The 18,828-nt window shown below is 41.1% G+C and overlaps 1 protein-coding gene across 1 annotated transcript in view; it reads right to left on the bottom strand.

The window, feature by feature from the left end:
- NCKAP5 (NCK associated protein 5) overlaps window positions 1-18,828 on the bottom strand; it is an 894,518-nt gene that overhangs the window by 276,672 nt on the left and 599,018 nt on the right. The window contains exon 7 of the mRNA XM_080799084.1: window positions 15,352-15,501. Within this exon, the coding sequence (XP_080655210.1) occupies window positions 15,352-15,501 (150 nt within the window). The remainder of the gene's footprint in view (window positions 1-15,351; window positions 15,502-18,828) is intronic.

Raw genomic sequence — 18,828 nt, forward strand, 5'->3', positions numbered from 1 at the left:
GCCTGCCTCTCTGCCTACTTGTGATCTCTGTCTGTCAAATAAATAAATAAAATCTTTAAAAAAAATAGTACTTTTTCATTTAATCCATTTGCATGTGTATTATTACCCCACCTTAGAGAAGAGGTAACTGAGGTTCACAGGTGTTGATAAACTTCCCCAAAGTTAATGATAAGAGTAGGACCTGAACCCAGGACTGAAGACGTCAAATGCTGAGCTCCCTTCTACCATGCTGCCTCAATATCAGGGAAATTTCAAAGTCCAGAAAAGTCCAGAAACAAACAGGATAAACTCTATTTATTTCTTTGGCTAACAGGTGAAAGCAAGTCCCTCTTGGTTTTGTCAGAAAATTCATACTCACGTGACAGTAATCCCAAGATATTTGCATTTTAATATTAGACTCTTGGAGTGGGGGAGGAAGTTAAAACTAGAGGAGGGGTGCCTGGGTGGCTCAGTGGGTTAAGCCTCTGCCTTCAGCTCAGATCATGATCTCAGGGTCCTGGGATCGAGACCCACGTTGGGCTCTTTGCTCAGCGAGGAGCCTGCTTCCCCCTCTCTCTCTGCCTGCCTCTCTGCCTACTTGTGATCTCTCTCTCTCTCTCTCTCTGTAAAATAAATAAATAAAATCTTAAAAAACAAAACAAAACTAGAGGAAATGAGTGATACGGAGAGTAACTCATGCTGTCAGAGGGGAAGGCAAGTGACAATGGCCATGCCATCAGCTCTGCAGCAGCTCGATAGTCAATTTTCAAGTCTACTTCTGCAAAAGTAGCTGGAAGTGAGGTACCCAGCTAGATATTCTTTAAGAAATAGGCTGTCCTCTGACAGAGCCAAGGTAGGTGACCTTCTAGAACATCGAGAGAAAAAGAGGCAACTGATACCATACCCTGAGCTGTCTTCGGACTGAACACACGGGTATAATTCAGTGGTAATGAGTAATGATGATATTTTGCTGGTCTTTGGAATTTATAATGACCCAATGGGGAAACAGCTGTCCTCAAATGCCATCTATCTTTCTGTGGGGCTAAAAACTCACTACCTCCCACCTCCCCAGACTGTCTCCAATTTCTGTGTTGAAAGCCAAAAGATAAGTAAAAACTTTAAAAAGTGAGCTAGTAGCTTCACTTCATGAATGTTTTATCACCTTCAGAAGTTCATCTGCGAGGCCAAATTATCACAGGATTTATTTTTGAAAAGCAAACATTATAAGGCATTTGAGCAAAACGGATGAAGGCAACGAACAGGTGTTTCCTACATGTACAAAAAAAGACTTCATTCTCCCAGGGGGCATATTACTTCTATCCAGAGGGTCAGAGTTGGTTTAAAAGGCTACTTGTTTGTCACATGCTTAATAGGGGTTCAAATACAGGGGGCAGTCCTTAAGTTAAAGAAAACCATGCTGAGACACAGAAATCAAATGGAAGAACTACAAGAATTACAAGAATTACACACTTTCAACTTGTTAACATCGGGATTTTTTTTTTTTTAAGCTCTTATCTTAGGTGTTAAAAAAGTAAAAAGACAACCTATGGATTAGTTAGCTGTGCCTAAAAGTCATTAAATGGCTTTGCACAGCAGTGCTGATTTAAAAATAAGATATGCTAATTTATGTACTGATAGTAGAATACATGAAAACGAGAAATGATGCAAAATAGATGAGTCTATCCTGGGCTGTGTCATTTCTTGGTTTATCAGTGTTAATAATTATGTGTAATTTCAAATAAAAGGATTCTTTCAGCAGATAGCACACAATTCCCGGAGGCCCATGAATGGAAAACAGACTAGTTCTGTTGACTATTATCTCATCTTTACCATCACTTCAACAGGGCCCCTCTTTGGGTTTTCAGCCTTCATATTCATGTGCAGAGGAGATTTAGGCATAGGCTACACAATTCAAGCCCATGGGCGCTGTCCAGCGGGGATTCAGGGTGAAATTTAACTCTTGTCTTTGCCCTCCAGGACCCCACATTGCTAGTGAGGGCTCACAGGATACTTGTTTTCTTTTGGAACTTAAATCCTAGATGAAGGAAATGTGAATTCACAAAACCACATTTTGGAGGATAAAGAAAGATACTGCTCTCCGTCACTGCCCTAGGTTGCTGTGCGAGAATTGCTTCTTAGTCTATAGACAGGATTAACATATGCTTTCTGCTATGAAATTAGCTTCAGTGCTGAGATATACAAACTTGCCACCAAAACTGAAATCACCCTGACCTAAGCCACATGGGGACTTCTCTGAAGTCTTCTCTCCTTCCTCGGGCTCCTTACTGGTGCCTCCTGAATGACACTTAAGCTGGAGGGATAGAGGGAAGGGAGGGGAAAGGGGACAAGTGTCTGCAGGCTGATTTAGATAGTGGTAGATGGCAATGACGACTTTATTTCTTTCATCCCCAAAACAGATCCTACTTCCTTGACTATTTCCTTCGAACCTTTTCTCTGTCCTTTTCCTGATGCAATGATGCAAATGAGCCTTCCAGAGAAAAGTGGTCTTCTTTATGAATGGCTGGTGTGGGGAACTAGTTTGGCTATATGTAGGTTTGCGTCTCATTGCAACGTGATTCATCTCAGCTGGTTATGTGCAGAGAGCAGCTGGCAGCAGGTACCCAAATAGCTGAGGAGAGAAGTTAAAAGGGACTGCTGCCTGCTGAGAGAGCAGAAGAATTGCTTTAAAGACTCCCTGAAGCACAGCCTCCAGCGGCGGAGGGGCACTGGCAGAGGGGGCAGAGAAAACAGCAGCAGCTGACAGCCTCACTGACAAGCAGCTGGAGAAAACATAAATTGGCCATTCAGAGTGAAGGTTTGGGGACCAAATGGGAATCTAGGAGGTGGAGTGACAAATGGTGACAAGCTATTAGGACAACCTCAAATGAGAAGCTGAGTGAGAGACCCATGCTCTAGGCCCTCCGTGCAAAGTCAACAATGAAAGGCACCAGCAAAGAGGCAAATCTTGGCCAGCTGGAACCCAGGAGCCATGGTTCTGGAAATGAGCTCAGACCGGATACAACTTTTCGCCTCCCCACCCCGCCCTCCTCCATCACCTCTCCACTTTGGCGAGTGGGAAGTGATCCTGAGCACACATTAATCATGCTTAGGGCCTAAAATACCATAAGATTAATATAAGGTGACGAGCTGATTCATTCTAACCAGCTCAGGACGTGGAAGGAGAGGCAAACACAAATGGAAGGAAAAGAACGATGCCACACTGAGTGTTTGGTGTCCCACCTCAGAAGCAACAAGGATCCAGATAAACCAGCAAAAAGAAACATGGTGGGGAAGAGGGATAAGAGACCTTCAGCTCCTCTCCATCTCCCTAGTGATGAGAAGAAATGAAGAAGCTGGTGAGCAAGTATAATACGAGGATCAGTAATGGGGAAATTTTTTTTTAAAAGTCTAGAAGTCTGGAAGTAGAATGGCCAGTGGTCCCCACATCACAGGACACACTGGAAGAATGTCCACTCTCAGATACCCCTGCAGTCTGAGGGGACACTGGAGTTGGGCGCGATGTATATACATCTGAGCTGTGTGTGTGTGTGTGTGTGTGTCTGTCTGTCTGTAGAATAAGTGAAGGAGGATATCAGAGTGACAGGAGAGAAGGAAGAAGAAAAAAGAATTCTTTTCCAGCTCTTTGGAAATTGGTGTTTTATAACAGGTGATTATAGTATAAAGAAATTAATTCTTGGGGGCGCCTGGGTGGCTCAGTGGGTTAAAGCCTCTGCCTTCGGCTCAGGTCATGATCCCAGGGTCCTGGGATCGAGCCCCGCCTTGGGCTCTCTGCTCAGGAGGGAACTTGCTTCCCTTCCTCTCTCTCTCTGCCTGCCTCTGCCTGCTTGTGATCTCTGTCTGTCAAATAAATAAATAAAATCTTAAAAAAAAAATATTCTTGAAACAGACCAAACTTTAATGTGTTCTCTCTACATTTACTCCTAGCACGTACCTTCCTAAAAATATTTTTTTAAAAAAATGCTTTTTGGAATTGTAGGCTGATCTAAGTTGAAGAGTCACATAAGATGATCAGATCAATATTTTTTAAAAATATTTCCCCCCAAAATGTATTATTTGGTAAAATAATACAAAATAGTAAATTTGGTAAATTTACTATCTGACTGGCAACAAGAGGTTGCAATGTTACATAACTACTATAATATCATTATTATAAATGATTTATAATATCATCGTAAACATATAAACAGTATATGCTTATTAAAACTATTATAATTACTTAATAACAAGCATCATTTAGATTCTTTTTGATGATCCACAAAGCTTTTACAACTTTGTGACAAAGCCCTTGGGATCAGTTTTGGGGCACTGAGAATTGGGCAAGGCCATAAATGGGGTCTGCACTCAAGAATTTATATTCATCTCAGAAAATACCCGGCTATTGTATTTGGGGGAGAAAATCCGTTTGTTTTCTTATTTGTCTCTCGCTCATAAAACAAGACTGCAGGGGGACCTTGGGTTATTCGGATTTCTGAGGAACCCATTTTATCATCATGGGCTTAGGAACATCTGTACTTCATATGCTGTTTGCCTGTAGTTGCTTTTCATTTTAAGCTGGAATTACCTACAGAGCTACTTCCTTCCAGTTACTACACTGTATAGGAGACAGTCTCCTCTAAATGAATTCATGAACATCTTGGTATTTTATGAGATTACGAAAACCAATTTGACTTTGACCCTAGGCCCATAAAGAGCAAAAAACAATGATGCCACAAGAAAGGGTGTTTTTCCTGTTTCTAAGAAAGCTCCCGTGGCTGTGACTACAAATGAGACACAAGCAAAGGAAAAGCCTCTGTCCTGAGAAAGAAGATCCAGAATTTTCAGACTGATCAGGTTCCTTGTAATTGTAAAGATTTTATTTATCTGAGAGAGAGAGAAGCAGTGGAAGGACGGAGGGAGAGGGAAAGAGAATCTTAAGCAGACTCCAAACCGAGGAAGGAGCCTGATGTGGGGTTCAGTCTCAGGACCCTGAGATCATGACCTGAGTCAAAATCAAGAGTCGGATGCTTAACCACCTTGTAATTTTGAAAGTATTTCTTCTTTTTCCTTTGCTGTGCTGAGATACTATCCTCACCAAACAAACAATATGCACATTCTACAAACCCACCCCTTCTTTAAAAGTACAGTGGATACCTGCCTTCTGAAAGAGCCCTACTCCGCTGTATTAGTTGAATACTTATGAACAGTGAACTCTGAAAGAGAGGTTGCACTTATTCTCGGTGTACTAGAACTAATGAGCTCCAATTAGGAAACCAGGAATGCCACTGAGCAGATCGAGGATGTTTACATTTTTCAAAGTTACATTCACAAATAAAAGCAAAGACAGACTTTAGATATCTAGTTCGGAAACGGGAATGATTATCCAAACTGATACTGGAGATCCTTGCACCCATGGGAGCTTGCATTTATAATCCCTCCTCCCACCTTCAAATCTGAAAATCCCTGATTCATTGTAGCACTTGGTCACACTCTTTGGTAATATTTCTCACTCCCCAACTAGTAAGGCTCTAGGGTTCGGGCTGCTTTGAATGCTAATGAATTAGGTCACCCTCCGAAGGCTGAGAGATCAGACCAAGTGGATTCCTTATAACACCTCAGAGTGCTAGAGTAACCATATTCCTGACTCAGTTGCTAAAGGTAATACCAATCCTCAGAACCAGGGAAATTTTCTGGACCCCATTCTAGAGCTACTCCCCCACTCCCCCAAGGCCATGGAACATTTTCTCCTGGCAAACTAGCAGAGTTTATAGAATGCTGTGGTTGTAAAACTGAGACTGCTCATCAATCATACTGCTTTCTGAATCACAGCTTCTAATTTTTATTCACGACACTCAGGTATGTTACCTAGAAGCATCACATCTAGGACAGCTTAGACACCCACTGTGCAAAAAGAACCAAGATTCGGGGTTTTGTTTTCCAATTATACTCATGACATACTAAGCTTAATCATATTTTGTAGAGTAAGGACTAAACTGCTAATTGGCTGTAACTAAGCAAACTGAGGCCTTTTGATTAATCAAGCCAGCCAGCTTTCAGTTTTTGACATCAAAATTTATACTCTTCGTGAAGGAAAAAAAAAAAAAAAACAAGTCCACGGCTACATAACATTAAACCAACACACAATTAACAACACTTTGTTCTAATTATCTGTGGGCACAATTAATGTTGGCTCTACGGTTCATTTTTCTTCTTTGATGGCTCTTAGAATATTTATGGAGATTAGTCCTTGATGCATTGGCCTTCTCTAAGATCTGGGGTTTCCTTACAAGCTCCCACACAGATCTGAGTAGGGCCAAGTAACACATTCATGCAGATTAATTCCTGATATATTGGCTTTCTGTTTTCCCCTAACATCCTAGGTGCTTCCCACAAGGGTCCACCCAAATCTGGCCCCACGATGCACTGCAGGGACCGGTGCCCTCGCACTCGAGCCCACTACCTCCCACTGAGGATGTTTTCTTTCCCTCCACAGTGGGTCATAACCGATAAAAGGTTATGTCTTGATTGAACAAGCTTCCAGGAGCTGGAAGGCCAAAAGGGCTTCTGTAAAACAGTACTGTCGACGCTAACAAAACCCAAGGTAAGAGAAATCCTCAGCCTCCTGTGATCGGGGAGAGTAAATTGCAGACAAGTTCTGTTCCCTCACATCAATAGTAAAGAGACAGGCGGAAGACAGGGAGTGCCGGTCAAAGGCTTCTGGTGATTGGTACAACTGTAATTTACGGCAGGCACGTATTTTCCCGCACTCTGAAGTCAGTGGGGGCCTAAGTTTTCAGGCCATAAATATTCTCCCCATGGCTCAGAACTGTTTGCGCTGCCCCTTGGTATGTTTGTTTGGCCGTGTCATTTTACGCTGTGAAGATAGGCTGAAACGCCGTGGGGACCGGAGGCTCCGGGGTACTGTGGAGGCTTGAGGGGCTGTTAGTTATGAACATCTGTAGACAGGCTAGAGGTTTGATTTGACCATGCCGTAAATCCAAAGAAAGGAGAAGGAGAAGAAATAATGTTTGCTTTTAATATCTATGTGCTGGGTAGATGGGTAGCTCCACACACTTGCACATAGGACAGGCTGAGGCTTTGAGTCTAACTTTTGGTCAAAAGTACCTCAGGGTTCAGGCAGGCCCACTTGCTGGTGGCTCCTTGAGACTGGTTCCGGCTTTTAGCCAGGCAACTCCCTCTGCCTCTCTTCTTACTGTTTGCCTGGAAAATTTGCAAGAAGTCTCCAAGACTTGTTTCAAATGGCACCTTCTTATCTCCATGCCTTCTCTAAAAAGAATCCCCTCAGGCACTTCTACCTTGGTGTTTCATGGACTCTTGTATACAATTTTTTTTTAAAAGATTTTATTTATTTATCTGACAGACAGAGATCACAAGTAGGCAGAGAGGCAGGCAGAGAGAGAGGAGGAAGCAGGCTCTCCACGGAGCAGAGAGCCCAATGCGGGGCTCGATCCCAGGACCCTGGGATCATGACCTGAGCTGAAGGCAGAGGCTTTAACCCACTGAGCCACCCAGGCGCCCCTCTTGTATACAATTTTTAACATTTTTGTGAAACTTTAATACATAATATCTTCATTATTTTAATTAGAGTCTGCCTCCCAACAACGTGAGTGTCTCAAGGACAGAGAAAATGTTCGGTGGATCTTTAGCAAGTCCAGCATCCAGTAGCAGCCCAGGCCTAGAGTTGCCAAAGAAGGGAGAGAGGAAGGAGTGAGAGAGTGAGGAAGAGAAAAGGAAGAAGGAAGGGGAAGCAGGAGGGGAGCAGGAGGAGGAAATGGAGGAGAGGGTGAAGTTAGAAGAAGAAAGAAGATACCACAGAAGAAAAGGACAAGACTAGGCCCCAACCTATCTTCCTGGGCGATATGAAAGTATTTCTGACATTTGAATAACCAAAATAGTAGAACTATGCTAAATCATGGAACTGATGGGATTGTCAGTTGAGATGTTCCACTCTCCAATGGCCAGGATGCTAACACACGCCAACAATATTCCTATCCGGAGTCTAGGAGTTCTTATGGACCTACTAGAAAGAGAAACAGTCCTCTCACTGGTGTCGCTGATTCAGGGGTACACTAACCTGGAGGCTTCTGGCTGCCATTTCCCCCAACACATTAAGAGTGCCTGCATTAGAGAGCCTGAAACCCACTTAGAGGAGAGCAAAGCTGAGAGATGGAAACAGCTCCCTGACCTCCTCTGAACCTCTGCATTCCCTTGGCCTCCATCCACTGTTACACCTCCATTTCTAGTTTCACGAACATGCTTTCGCTTACATCAGCCAAGTAAATCCTCTGTAACTTGCAACTGAATGAACAATCACAAACAGAGTTCCCTGAAAGAGCAATAAGATCACCTGCCTTGTAAAGTCTTCCCAAGGATTCAGGTCTCTGAAACTGTTCCGGCAGCCCATGGACTTTCCCCTCATTTCATCCTGCACCGAGCAACAAGGGCGGTGCCTCAAATGGGGGGTTGGGTGCTTTTCCCTAAAGGTGCTGTTCCTTTCAGAGTCTCCTCTGGAGTTCTTCATTTTAGAGAGCCACTTACTCTTAACTAGGTATGAAGAAATATAAGAGCCTACTTGCATAACTTTTTTAAAAAGAATGGGCATGTTTTAATATTCTATTAAAATATATGTGTAAAATGTTTATGTACCAAGATTCTCATCACAACATTATAATAATGAAAACGTGTCAACAACCTAAGTATCCAAAGAGATTAAATAAATGGTACTCTGCATTCATTTGATGAATTTCTGCATAGCTGTTAAATCATATCTTAAGAAATACTGAGTAATATGGAAAAACACCATTGATATATTACATAAAGGAGCAAGCCATAAACTGTATAAAGTGCTATTTTATTATTTCCTAATTTGATTAAGTATAACAGGAAAAAAAGTGGAGATAGAGATGCTAAAATGTCAGCAGCAGATATTTCTGAGTGGTATGATCACAATTTCTCTATTGCCTTATATTTTCCTAACTTCCTATGATGTGACTGCTACTTTTATAATCAGAAAATTGCTAGTATAAAGTTGTATACTGACATAGGAATTTTTTTTTTTTTAACTTCAAGCCCGTTTGCCAAAGAGGAGTTTTTGTCTCTAATCCTAGCTTAGTGATTGTTGCTAGGTGACCCAGAGTTGGATACAAATTAATCAGGAGAAAGATATACACCAGATGCTTTAAGACAGGGATGTCTGGAGTTACCTGTCAGCAGCCTGTCACAGAATTTAAAGATGAGAAGGAAACAGTTAAGGATTTCTATTCAGACAGTACTCTGAAGAAACCAGCATGTTTCTTTATAACTTTTAAAATGTCTTTTTATGTCATCTTAGGATAGAAAAGGATAAAAGTGAGAGGAAGGAGAAGGTGAGAACTTAAAGCCAATTGGGAATGCTAAGAAATTAGACTTCCTCTCATCAGCAAAGAGCCGAAGTAAGCCTGGGTATATCACACCCATTTCCATGGCAAGGGAGCCATCAAGGTGGAGAGGAAGATGGTTGTAATTACAGCTTTCCTCAGGCTCCTAAGTCCCTGGCACTGGGCATGTGAGGGTGGGCGGGCCTTCTGCATCTGAGCTTGAAGATTCAGGGAAAGTTCTACTGAACTGGACCTAAGGTGTTTGAAGAGCTTTTAATATCACTCAAAGACTTTTCTGGGTTCTCAATCCTGGCGGTGCATCTAAATCCCCTGCAGGCTTTATGACAACACAGATGTTGATTCCAGTTTAGACTTCAAGAGTTGGAGTTTCCCTGGTTGTCAGCTAGGCATCTGAAGTTTCAGAAGCTCTGTTTCTGCATGAGTCTCACCCCCTGAAGGTTTCACTCCAACATTTCTGTTTCTCAATCCTGCATCGTGGCTTGTCTTTCCCACTGGGTCATTCTCGGTGGTACACTGGCGCGCCACCAACAGTCCCCTGCTTTTCGTTGTTGTTTTTGTATTTATGAGCTTCTCTTTGCTGTGTCTCTCTTTGGGCATAAATGTCTCCATGTCGGCTCCACTGCACAGGAAAACTTCTCGAAAGAGCTGTCTGTATGTGTTGTCTCCATCTCCTTTCTGTCCTATCTGCTCCAACCAGAAGCTGTTGTCATCAAGCTCTTAGCTATCCCCAACCCTTACCAGAGCCAGTGATGGATTCTGTGGTTTTCTTCTCCTTATTCTGTTAGTGGTACTGATAAGGCTGCCCTTGAAACACTTTCTTCTCTAGACTTCTATGACACCTCACCTTTCTGATTTCCCTCCTACCTCATAAGACTCATTCCCAGGCTCACTGGCTAGCTCCCCTTCCTCTGCCAGACCTCTAATGGAGGGGCACTGCAGGGGTGTGTCCTCTGCCCTCTTATGGTCCACATTTACACTTACTTCTGATGTTGCTTTATTAAGTCCCACAACGTCGAATGCCATCTATATGCTGATGACTCTGAAATCTATATCTCTTGCCCTGACCTTGGCCTTGGATATCCAACTGCCTACCAAACATCATCACTTGAATGTTTAGAGGAATTTAAACTTCACATGGACAAAACAAACTGATGATTGTATATTCCTTCCCCCAAGTCACCTCTGCTCTGAACCCGGCCTGTCCCAGAAATCTGCTGTAATTCGGTTGCTAAGGCTGAAAACCTAAAATTCACTCTTGATTTCTCACTTTCTCATACATTCTACATCCAATCCTTCAGTAATTCCAATAGGTTTTACTTCTACAACACATACTTACTTGACCATTTCTTATTAGCACAGGAAAATGGAACCACAGTGGAGTTCAAATTCTAAGTCTCATACTTACTGGCAACTTACCCAACCTTTGGGGGCTCAGTTTCCTCATCTGTAAAATGGACATAAGCATATCTCCCCTTCCCCCACATGTTTATTATAAAGATTAAAATAGTGTGTATATGTGTATATGTATGGACAGATAAACTGGAACAGTGCTTGAATATACTAAGCTTTATATCAGGGCTTGCCACCACTCTCATCATCATTATTCCCCTCTAGTCCACTAGTCTAATGATATTACTATATATTATTATTTCCTGTTAGTCCTAGGTACCTGTTCTAGACCAGTCTATTAACAACTTCCATCTGGAATCTAATTCCGGACAGGAAGCCTGGACTTCCTGCCCTGCTATTAGCTTACCAAGAAGCAAGAGTTATCTTCCTAAAGCACAAGTCGGACCATGTTACTTCCCTAGTTAACAACTTCTGACAGCGTCTCTTTAAATTTACAATTATATTCAAAGTCTTTACTGTGACGATGGGCTATAAGGCTTTAAAGGGTCTGGCCCTTGTCTATCCCTCTGAATTCATCTTCTTCCTATTTTTTAACCTTATACTTGTGTTCCAGGGCAAATTTCCTTCTTCTGTTCCTCTAACTTGATAACATTTCCACCATATATCTAGGCTCCCCAGTTGCAGTTTCTCCTTATTCATCATCCAGATCTTTATACAGCTATCTCCCTTGTATTATTTATTTTTTTTTAAAGATTTTATTCATTCATTTTAGTGAGCGACAGTGCCCAGGAAGAAGAAGAAGTGTGGGGAGGGGCAGAGGCAGAGGGAGAAGCAGACTCCCTACTAAGCAGGAAGCCCAATGCGGGGCTTGATCCTAGGACCTCAGGACTGGGATTGGAGCTAAAGGAAGATGTTTAACCAACTGAGCCATCCAGGGTCCCCTCCCTTGTGTTATTTATACTGCAGCCAAATGGCCTGGGAATCAGATGCCACTGTAGGCAAATACCTCTCTAATTTCCACCCCCCACTCTCTTATGACTATATCACCTGGCTTTTCTTATTCAGAGGCACTCATTTGTCTATTTGTTTGTTTGCTTGGTTATTTACTTTTTAAGTGTGTCGTTTCTGTCTCTGTTCTCTGGGGTTTTGGACCATGAAAACTGATCTACTCCTAGTATTTGGCCCACAGAATGAATTCAATAAATATCTATTGACAACTCACATATAATTGTGATGTGCAGACAGCTTTGAGAATTACTATTTTAAACTACCTCATTTTAAATAGGAATACTGATTAACAAAAATGCTTATGCTTAGCACTTTAATTGTCACACTTTCATGGAAAGGTATAACTAAGTAGAAAACACTGTTATTCACTTTACAACACTTAATTGCCATGTTTTTCTGCACAAAATAAATCTTTTATATAAGAAGCCAAGTTCCTCTGACCTTGAGGCTATAGCTAAGGCATTAGCACTTACCTGGAGGCTCAGAACTCCCAGGTTGTCTTAGGCTTGCTCTTCCCCTGGCTAGAGTCGGGGAATCAGAAATGCTGTGGGAGTTGAGACTGAGCAAAGGGCATGTCCAGCTTGATTTCTAGTCAGGTGTGAAGCTGTTCAATGAGTGATTAGAAAGGGCAGGTGGAAATGTGCAGAGGGAGGCCTGAGACAAGCAAATCATGTATTTTAAGGAACATGCCCATAAGCAAATCCAGGACCTTGAGGCCAAAACCCAGGGCAGGCACAAGGGAACAGGGAAGACACAAGGTCAAGTCAATGGACTGTGGAGGTCAAGTCTGGGAAAATCCCTAGACTCAGTGATCGGGGATGGGGTGGGAGAGAGGGGTCTTTGTTAGACGGGGCCTATGACTGGGCAGTGCTGATGAAAATAGTGAGCTTGATCGTAAGTTGAGTAAGCAGTTTCTTAAACACAAGTCTTGAAAAACAAAATTTTTAGAAAACAGAAAACACTACACCTGGCACTTAAAAGCTACAGAAAATGTGCAAGTGGCATCTTTACCACCCATGTGGCTCTTATGGCACAGATATAAAATAGAGCAAATAGTTCCTCCACCAGACAGCAGGACCCTAAACAAATCTTACAATTCAGGCCCAGGGAGAGTAGTTGCCAATTGCTAAGACAAAAGAGAGAGGAGCATGGGGAGAAATAGAGAGAGAGAGTGAGAATTAATTATTATTTTGACTGCTGGCCCAGGAGCCCTTTTTGGAAGGCAAATGTTTAATTTAGCAAAATACCTTCATGAGCAGTGGGAACAGTATCGAATGAGGCCATGAGTGGAACGCAGGGACCGAGTATAGAGCCCTGCATAACCAGTGATGGGGTCTTCGTCAAGGGAAAAGAAGCACATGGGAAAGACCTGGCCATGTTCTCTCTGTCAGGCTGGGAACTGAGTTGCAGAAATGATCAAGGGAGAAACGCCTTGCAGCAAGCAGTGACCCTGACCAGAAGAAGCTAATTTAGAAAATAAAATGTTTTTTGCAAATTGAAATTGTGGAGATTAATGGCCCCTAGAGATATCATCTATTGCATCCAACTCTTGCTGGATGCAACAGTTGTTGCCTAAAGTATAAAGATCTCTGTGAAAGAAAAAAAAATACTGTTTCTCTTTTCTCTTTTCCTCAGTGGGGGCTTAAGAAACATTTGCTGCCAAAGATATGTTTAAAATACCTCTTTGCTTGATTAAATGAAATGTCCTTCCCAAAGTTGTCTCAGTGATAATTAAATGAACTAAGAGCCACAGTCACTGTAATTAGGAATAAAACTAACAATTTAAGTACCTGGTTCTAGGGAAATAAGAAATTGTAGTATCAACTAAATTTCTACTATTAAATCCAGGTAATTCAAACTCTAGATGAAGCTATAACTTTCTCAAAGCTCTCAGACAGCAAACTCAGTCTCCCTTGAGAAGGCTTTCCCACCTTCCTCAGTGACTTTCTTAAAAACGACACAAGTGTGGGAAGCTCTGGGGAGACAAGAAGGATTCCTGGCTGTGTGCCCCAGTGGGGCTGCCAGATGTTCCCTAAGTTGACTTCTCTTCTGCCCCATGTTTGGTATCAAACCTGTCCCTCCTCAGTTGCTTGTGTGAGGAGTAGCTCAGTTTCTCCACTCATAGTTCTTGTATTAATTGTTGAATCCAGAAAAATAGAAAAAAAATGATATAACAAAGTCAGAAGACTTGGAGTAGGTGCACAGAGGAGGCCATATGCCAGGCACCACTGTGTAAATATTAACTCACTTCATCGGCATCAATGCCCCGGAAGATAGCTTACTATTAGGATCTCCATGTTTGCTGCTGAGTCAACAGAGGCAAACTGACCCAAGGTTTCAAAACTAGAAAGGAGTAGAATTGAGATTCATACAAAACCCTAGGAATCTGGCTCCAGAGTCCATAATCTGAACTCTTTTGCTTTACCTTTGCCAAGGAAATTAGTATAAAAGGGGCATGTTCACTGTAGACAACATGGCAAATTGGAGGCAGAACTGCAATAACCAAGCATAGAGAACAAGACCTCTCTGGGTCTTGTTTCTTCACATTAATTAAGTTTTCAGGCTTCTGTCAACCCTGTTGTTGAGCTCTATATTTAGATGTTAGCTGAAGGCCTCTTGCACCTAGTTAAGATGAGATGGGCTCACCACCGTCAGGCTTAAAAGTAACTATGTCCCTATTCGAGGTGCTAAGACAACCTGTAAAGAAAGCCATCTTCACTCAATCTTTCCACATGTGAGATATCAATCAAGATCTAATAACTGGAATGTTCTTTGAGGAAAGCCATAAACATTGAGGAATTAGCACACACAGTGATGCCTAAAGCCACTCAGTAAGAGACCAGTGGTTCCAGATCATTCTGGAAGGCTGTGGTGGCTCCCCATCCTCAGCTCAGAGTGCCCTCAGCTCAGCCTCACTTCTGTTTATGTTTTACATGCCAAACTTCTGCACAAATTTTTTTTTTTAAGATTGTATTTATTTATTTGACAGGGAGAGACACAGCAAGAGAGGGAACACAGCAGGAGGAGTGGGAGAGGGAGAAGCAGGCTTCCTGCTGAGCAGGAAGCCCAATGTGGGGCTCGATCCCAGGACCCCAGGATCACGATGGAGCCGAAGGCAGACGCTTAACGACTGAGCCACTCAGGTGCCCCTGCACAAATTTTTTAAGAAATGTTTTGACTACTTAAAAATTTGACTTTTTTTCTCGCAGTCGTCTTTATTAGTACTGGATAGTGTATGTATTCATTCGCTCAATTATTCATTATATTAGGTATTGGGAAAACAAAGTGAAATATCACATAGTACCTTTCCTTACGGAGCATGCCATTTTAGGAGTCCTGATCCAGTTTGAGGGCTGAACTGGATTTAAAAATGAATTACTGTCCTCTGTACACTTTCTAAGGCATTGCAATCAGAATCACGAGGTAAATACCCTCAGTACTACAGATTTTAACTTTTTGCTCATCAGTGACAAATGAATCACAATGGGAGATGCTAGGGTCTTATTCCTCTAGAAGAACCGAGAAAGGAAGACTCATACTCATTCAAAACCGATGTCAATAAAAGAAGCAGAGCACTGTCATTTTTCTTTAAACATGTAAAAATTGTTTCATTTCTTACCTCTAGAGCTTTCAATCTTTCCAACAAGAATTTGGTGTTTTCTTTCCCCTCATCTGCACTGCTGCTTTCGCTCCTTGAATCCTCATCCACCACCATGTGAAGACCTTCCAAAGTTTCCTTGTGTTTTCTCTCTTCCTCTGACAGTTTTTCCTGAAGCGAGAAAGAATTACTATTTTCAATGATCTCCCTTGAAAAACAGGCAAGAGTCTGAGGCTGAAAAGTGTGTAGTCTCTCTACTACTTTTATGTTCTTTCTGGGACTGAGGCAGAGAAGATTTTGCTAAACAAATTCTCAATAGTATTACATTAGTAAAACACCATAAATGAATGAATCTTGGCAAGAAAAAGCCATTGGGTCAATAACCCTGAATGCAGAAGTCCTCCGCCCTGTTGGAGAAGTTGACCCAGCCAACAAAACCCTAGATGGAATCATGGGGGTAATCCATTTTTATCTGCACCATGGAATTCAGCTGTACTCTAAACTAAGAAAAAACAAATCAACCTTGATACCCTGATTTGTGAAGAGCTTAGCTCCTCAAAAGAGGATTGTTAAAGTCACTGGACATGCAACTATTTAATTATTCTAAGGGAAAATAAAATATTATGAAATATTGAAATGAGAGTGATTTCGGAATTCTAATCTGAAACCAATTAGTTCCTTTGGCTTGATGACACAGCTCTTAAGGACCCTTTAGTTCCTTTTCTAACACTCCAGGATTTGTAGTATAGCCTTGAGGCAGACATAAAATGTCCTTATCTTGTCTTCGCTCGCTGTTGGAAGCTCCTCACTCAACCTTATCTCTGGCAGCTTTTGGAAGTTGAGAAGTGTTAATTTGAGTCTTATGATTGCCTCTTGTTTTCAAGCGAAAAAGAAATGTCAAGAGAATATCATATGAGAAAAAAAAATCTCATCTATTCTGCACATACATTAAAAACCTTGTGCTACAGAACCAGGTGACATCATTCCATCACACTACTGAATCCTAACCCAGATACCTCAGAAATCGTTGCCTTACTACAACTGGTTGTCAACCATGTGGACTAAAGTGGATTATCAGTGGTGAGAGACTTCTTTATATTTAGCACTAACTCAGATCGTTTGCCAACAGAAAGCAAAAAAGCTAGCATTCTTCATCTCTAGGCCCTTTAAAAATCTACTTAGAGTGGGGAAAGGCCAGCTTTTCAAACTGTGTTCACAAACGTGCTTTGGAGGTTCTAAAAATGTTTAACTTATTTTTTGAAAATAAATGATAAAGTATGTAAAAATAGGTCTTAATATATATATACAGATGTATTAATATACATCGATCGATAGACAGACCTGGAGACCCACAGTAACTTGACCCATGTTAATCTGTTTTATATAGATTTCAAGCTATCATTTCTTCTGTCATCTCTCTATAGAAATGCACAATTGATTAGGAAGGTGATATCTCTTTATGAAATCAGGCCTCGGCATGTCTAACCACATATATCGTGCAGATGTGTTCACTTCCAGAGCATGTATGATTTCAGCTCGGATAAATGTCATGCAAGTTTAAGGTGGACAGCCTCAGGGCAGGACAAAAATCCAGGTCATGATTGAATTTTTATGGCTTTGATTCTTTAAGGTCTGGCCACTTGTCAGACTTTCATTTCCGTGGTAAGGAACATGAAGCATGTAGAGTTACCAAGTCAACTTGGAAATGAAGAAGTCCTCTTGTTTCTCTTTTAAGATTTGAGACTGTAATTAAACACTAAACTGGGGCTGTAAAGCAAGCTACTTTTTAAAATATCATCTACATCTATTTATCTGTATGAATTATGGTTTTTCGCTGCTCTTTCAGCCAATTCCACTTGTATTTTCGCTCTTCCTCCCTCCCTCTCTCCTAGGAATTAGGGCTCTACAGCTAATTAAAACAAACAAGAGCCACTGTTGTGGTGAATGAGAAGCCAAAAGGTTTCAGAATATGACAACCAGTTTCCAAGTCTACCATTTACTGGCTTAGCAAATATCGTGGGCAAATTACTAAATTTCAGTATCTCTTGGTTTCTTTGTCTTCTAAATACCTAAATGAAGTTAATGCCAACAAATACAGCATACACGTATACACAGTCAATTCTCATTATTTCTGGTAATTCTGTTCTATCAAGTTGTCATGAACACTGAATTAGCAAATACTGTTCTTAGGGGAAATACAGGGTTAGGCTCCTGTAGGCAACATTTCCATCACTAAACAATACACAATCTTGTTTTATGAGTGCTTCTATTGAAAGGCATGTAATTTAATATATATTGTTAATTCATTAACATTGAACTAAAAGCCTCCAGTCCTACAACGCATACCTGAACAAAGTTATCTAACACCTGTTTTTTCCATAAGGCACATCACAGTCTTCTTGCCCTTAGGAACACTAGACGGCATTTCAGCAAAATGCTTGGAGGCCATTTTAAATATTGAAATCACGAATAAAAAGCATAAAATATGAAAAGCATGGCACTAAACAGAATGCAAAAGCATACTTGTTTATAGTAGGTGGTCAAAAAACAAGAAATCAAGAGTGGTGTCTTGTTTGACCTCAGCTGGGAATGTGCGTGTCAGGTGACTCAAGGTTTTCACTACTCTACAAATGTCTGTGATTTATCATCAAAGCATCACACAATTTGATTGTAAACAAATTTTAGGGAAGAGAAGAATTCAGTAATACAAAATCCAAAAACAGTAAGGGTTGACGGTACATATATACACACACACAAGCACACACGCTTAAAGTGTCCAGACACAGTGCCTAAATATTATTATATGAAACAACTGGAAACAATTCAAGATGATATAGATTATATGTGAGTGTTTAGATTGCATAACATGCATGGGTGATTTTACATAGTTTGAAGAATGGGCAATCAATGAGGGCTGTGGGACATGATTTCATGGAAATGTAACATGACTTGCATTTTGACACAATGATATAACTTGAATAGTTAAAGAGACAAACAGTGGGATTTGGGGTTGAAGAGAGAACTGAAAAAAAGGTTCCCAGTGAGGAATAAGTCTTGTCCTTATTGGTTGAGAGAAAACCAGTTTAATCATAGTACACACAGAAGAGAGAAAGTACTGAGAGAGTAGTGGAGTACAGGATTGTAGAATAAAGGAGAAAGGATTCTGGGAAATGGGAAATAAAAATTCAGACACAATTCATTCATTGATTTGTTCATCCTACAAATGTTTATTGAGTGTGAACTGCTGGCCATTTGCTGTTCTGGGTGCTGAAGTTATGGCAAATAAGACAAAATTCCTATATTCCATGAATTTATATTCTAATGAAAGAAAAAAATGCTGAACTCCAAATTAAATCAGGAAGTTATGTTATTGTAGCTAGTGGTAAATGCTATGAAGAAAATAAAACAGCATGATGTGATTCAGATCAGTGTTGCATCTAAAGAAAATGTTAGATGTGGTGATGTGAGAGTAAGGTGCATCAGTGTAAGAGAAAGTGG

Source organism: Martes martes (assembly GCF_963455335.1).
Source record: "Martes martes genome assembly, chromosome: 3".
Classification (NCBI taxonomy): domain Eukaryota; kingdom Metazoa; phylum Chordata; class Mammalia; order Carnivora; family Mustelidae; genus Martes; species Martes martes.